Source organism: Salmo trutta, unplaced genomic scaffold (assembly GCF_901001165.1).
Source record: "Salmo trutta unplaced genomic scaffold, fSalTru1.1, whole genome shotgun sequence".
NCBI classification, from domain to species: domain Eukaryota; kingdom Metazoa; phylum Chordata; class Actinopteri; order Salmoniformes; family Salmonidae; genus Salmo; species Salmo trutta.
In genome coordinates this window covers 4,639,144-4,643,168 of record NW_021822911.1, presented here as the reverse complement: position 1 = coordinate 4,643,168, position 4,025 = coordinate 4,639,144, and the positions used below count along the sequence as shown (strand labels likewise).

Below are 4,025 nucleotides of genomic sequence, written 5' to 3'. Positions count from 1 at the left end.
AAGTGAAATAATCTGTCTGTAAACAATTGTTTCAAAAATTACTTGTGTCATGCACAAAGTAGATGTCCTAACCGACTTGCCAAAACTATAGTTTGTTAACAAGAAATTTGTGGAGAGGTTCAAAAACACGATTTAATGACTCCAACCTAAGTGTTTGTACACTTCCGACTTCAACTGTATGTGTTTCACAATTAAAAACGAAAATCTGATGATGCCATGATTAAGAAAAATCATGAATGAATCATAATGAGTGAGAAAGTTACAGAGGCCACAACAAAACATGCTAACCTCTCACCATTACCAATAACAGAGGATACAACAAAACATACTAACCTCTCACCATTACCAATAACAGAGGCTACAACAAAACATGCTAACCTCTCACCATTACCAATAACAGAGGCTACAACAAAACATGCTAACCTCTCACCATTACCAATAACAGAGACTACAACAAAACATACTAACCTCTCACCATTACCAATAACAGAGGCTACAACAAAACATGCTAACCTCTCACCATTACCAATAACAGAGACTACAACAAAACATGCTAACCTCTCACCATTACCAATAACAGAGGCTACAACAAAACATGCTAACCTCTCACCATTACCAATAACAGAGGCTACAACAAAACATGCTAACCTCTCACCATTACCAATAACAGAGGCTACAACAAAACTATTACCAATAACAGAGGCTGCAACAAAACATGCTAACCTCTCACCATTACCAATAACAGAGGGGGTTTGATCTTTGTTAGTAGAATCACAAGCTTGATGTAATCACTGCAGGTGTCAGGAATCGCTTCCTGAGTCTGTTTCTGCCTGAGCTGACTGTTTTTTGTTTGGTGTCTACGAGTGCGTTCAGAAACCTATCTGGTTGCTAGGCAACGAAGTTAGGCGGGAGATCTAGTGATATTATTACCCTGTCTGGTTGCCAGGCGACGAAGTTAGGCGGGAGTCCTAGTGATTACCTGCACCTGCATCTCATCAACCTTCTGCACACCTGGTCCTGATCATCACCTCTTCATAAGCCCTGAGCTGACATCCATTCCCTGCTGGATCCTTAGCTATGAGTATGTTGTGTGTATCAGCCACATGTTTCCTGAGCTAGTCTTGTTGTTTTGTTACTGGTTACTCACCCCCCCGTTTACTCTGTCTACAGTCATCTTCCAGAACATTCAACTCCCTTGCCTGGCCGTCGGTGGATACAGTGACATCATTGAATCCACCCATCTACTCTCATCAACTCACCTCCGCTGCCGCTTTGTCTCCTGGATCACTCAAATTACACATCAAGACTACCAATAAATACTCACCTTCATTTTACTCACCTTGTCCTGGTCTGCTTCTGGGTTCTGTCTTAGAGAAACGTGACAGCAGGCATGGAATATGGGACAACATGCTAAACTTATGACTACTTTAATACACTATAAGTAATATGTCCGAATAATTACGACTTTTTCAAATGGGTATAATACTGACCTCAGAGTCTCCAGTTTACAGTGGGGATTCCCCAGTACAGCAGAGAGCAGCTTCAGTCCTGAATCCTTCAGGTCATTGTTACTCAGGTCCAGCTCTCTCAGGTGTGAGGGGTTTGACCTCAGAGCTGAGACCAGAGAAGCACAGCCTTTCTCTGAGACTCCACAGCCTGACAGCCTGCAAAGAGATCATCATGACTTCACAAACACACTGTTCATTTAACGATTAGTGTAGAAGCACACTATGGCAGATGCATTTGGTTTATTCTCTCAAACAACATATAGATTCTTCTTCTGTCTCCTAGAGTTGTATGGTCATATTGTTATACTAATGTGAAAATCAATGCATTTATTCAATGTTTTCAATATAATATTAAACACATATTATAATGCATATTTTTCTTTAACCTGAATATTTCTTCCTGATGATTAGTTCTTAAATGTCATTTTATTTACTCACAGAACAGCTCTGGAGGCTTTGACCACTGGCAGCAGCCTCAGAAGACCTTCCTCTGATCTGGAGTATTTCTTCAGGTCAAACACATCCAGCTCCTTTTCTGAAGTCAGCAACACAAAGACCAGAGCTGACCACTGTGCAGGTGATAGGTTGGGTTCTGAGAGACTTCCTGAGCTCAGGTAGCTTTGGATCTCCTCCACTAGAGAATGGTCATTCAGTTCATTCAGACAGTGGAACAGATTGATGCTCCTCTCTGGAGAGAGATTCTTCTCGATCTTCTGCTTGATGTACTTGACTGTTTCTTCATGGCTCTGTGAACTGCTTCTTGTCTTTGTCAGTAGACCTCGTAAGTGCTTCTGATTGGACTCCAGTGAGAGGCCCAGTAGGAAGCGGAGGAAAAGGTCCAGGTCTCCCGTCTCACTTTGTAAGGCTTTATCCACAGCACTCTTGTAGAAAGTAACTTCAGACTTGTCTTTTGTTTTCAGTTTTTTCATTAGATTCTCATTGTTGTTGATGAATGAGAGGAACACATATACAGCAGCCAGAAACTCCTGAATGCTCAGATGCACGAAGCAGTACACCTTGTATTGGTACAGCCCACATTCCTCTTTAAAGATCTGTGTGCACAATCCTGAGTACACTGAGGCTTCATTGACATCAATGCCAGCCTCCTTCAGGTCTTCTTCATAGAAAATCAGATTGCCGTTCACAAGCTGTTGAAAAGCCAGTTTTCCCAGTGACAGAATGCTCTCGTTATTCCAGTGTGGACCTGTCTCTTCTTTCCCAAGATACTTTTCATTTTTCTGTTTGGTATGAAACACCACAAGGTGTGTGTACATCTCAGTCAGAGTATTGGGCATCTCTTCTCTCTTATGTTTCAGCATGTGCTCGAGGACTGTTGCAGAAATCCAACAGAAGACTGGAATGTGGCACATGATGTGGAGGCTCCTTGATGTCTTTATGTGTGAGATGATTCTGCTGGCCAGGTCCTCATCACTGAATCTCTTCCTGAAGTACTCCTCCTTCTGTGGGTCATTGAACCCTCGTACCTCTGTCACCTGGTCAACACACCATGAAGGGATCCTATTGGCTGCTGCAGGTCGGGTAGTTATCCAGAGGAGAGCAGAGGGAAGCAGATTTCCCTTGATGAGATTTGTCAGCAGAACATCCACTGAGGTTGACTTTGTGACGTCCCAACAGATCTTGTTATTCTGGAAGTCTAGGGGCAGTCGGCACTCATCCAGACCATCAAAGATGAACAGAACTTTGTACTTGTTGTAGATGGAGATTCCTGATTGTTTGGTGTCCATTGAGAAGTGATTAAGAAGTTCAATGAAAGTGTGTTTGTCCTCTTTCATCAAATTCAGCTCCCGAAAAGGGAATGAAAATACAAATTGGACATCCTGATTTGCTTTTCCTTCAGCCCAGTCCAGAATGAACTTCTGCACAGAGACTGTTTTTCCAATGCCAGCAACTCCCTTTGTCAGCACAGTTCTGATACGTTTGTCTTGTCCAGTTAAGGGTTTGAAGATGTCGTTACATTTGATTGCAGTCTCTGGTCTTGCTTGTTTCCTGGTTGTTGTCTCAATCTGTCTCAGCTCATGTTCATTATTGACCTGTCCTGTTCCACCCTCTGTGATGTAGAGCTCTGTGTAGATCTTATTGAGAAGTGTTGGGTTTCCTTGTTTAGCGATCCCCTCAAATACACATTGAAACTTCTTCTTTAGATTACATTTGAGTTCACGTTGGCAAATCACAGCAAGCTCATCTGAATCTAGAAATAACACAAAAGATATTAATATTACGTCTGTTTTAATGCCTACAGTATTGTAGGACTGTTATAAAGTTTTTAATTATACTAATTTCTTCACATATATAACTGTCTGTATAAATGTGTAAATGTTTTCATAATGCATTACAGACTGGTGTGACTGATTACATTATTTTTGGTATTATTGATGGTATTATTAATGTTGTCTCTCTCTGTCTCTCTCTAAATTAATCAACACAACACATCCCTGCTGCTACTTGATGAGGTCACTAGGTGTTGTGTTAAGGCTGCTACAATATCATTGAGTTACA

At 41.4% G+C, this 4,025-nt stretch overlaps 1 protein-coding gene across 1 annotated transcript; it reads right to left on the bottom strand.

The window, feature by feature from the left end:
* Positions 1-1,942: 1,942 nt before the first annotated feature.
* LOC115186586 (NLR family CARD domain-containing protein 3-like) lies at positions 1,943-3,679 on the bottom strand (the record flags this gene model as incomplete). Its single annotated transcript, XM_029746174.1, has 1 exon — positions 1,943-3,679. A coding segment is annotated over one exon (1,737 nt), but the record flags the coding sequence as incomplete, so codon positions are not given.
* Between the last annotated feature and the right edge of the window lie 346 nt (positions 3,680-4,025).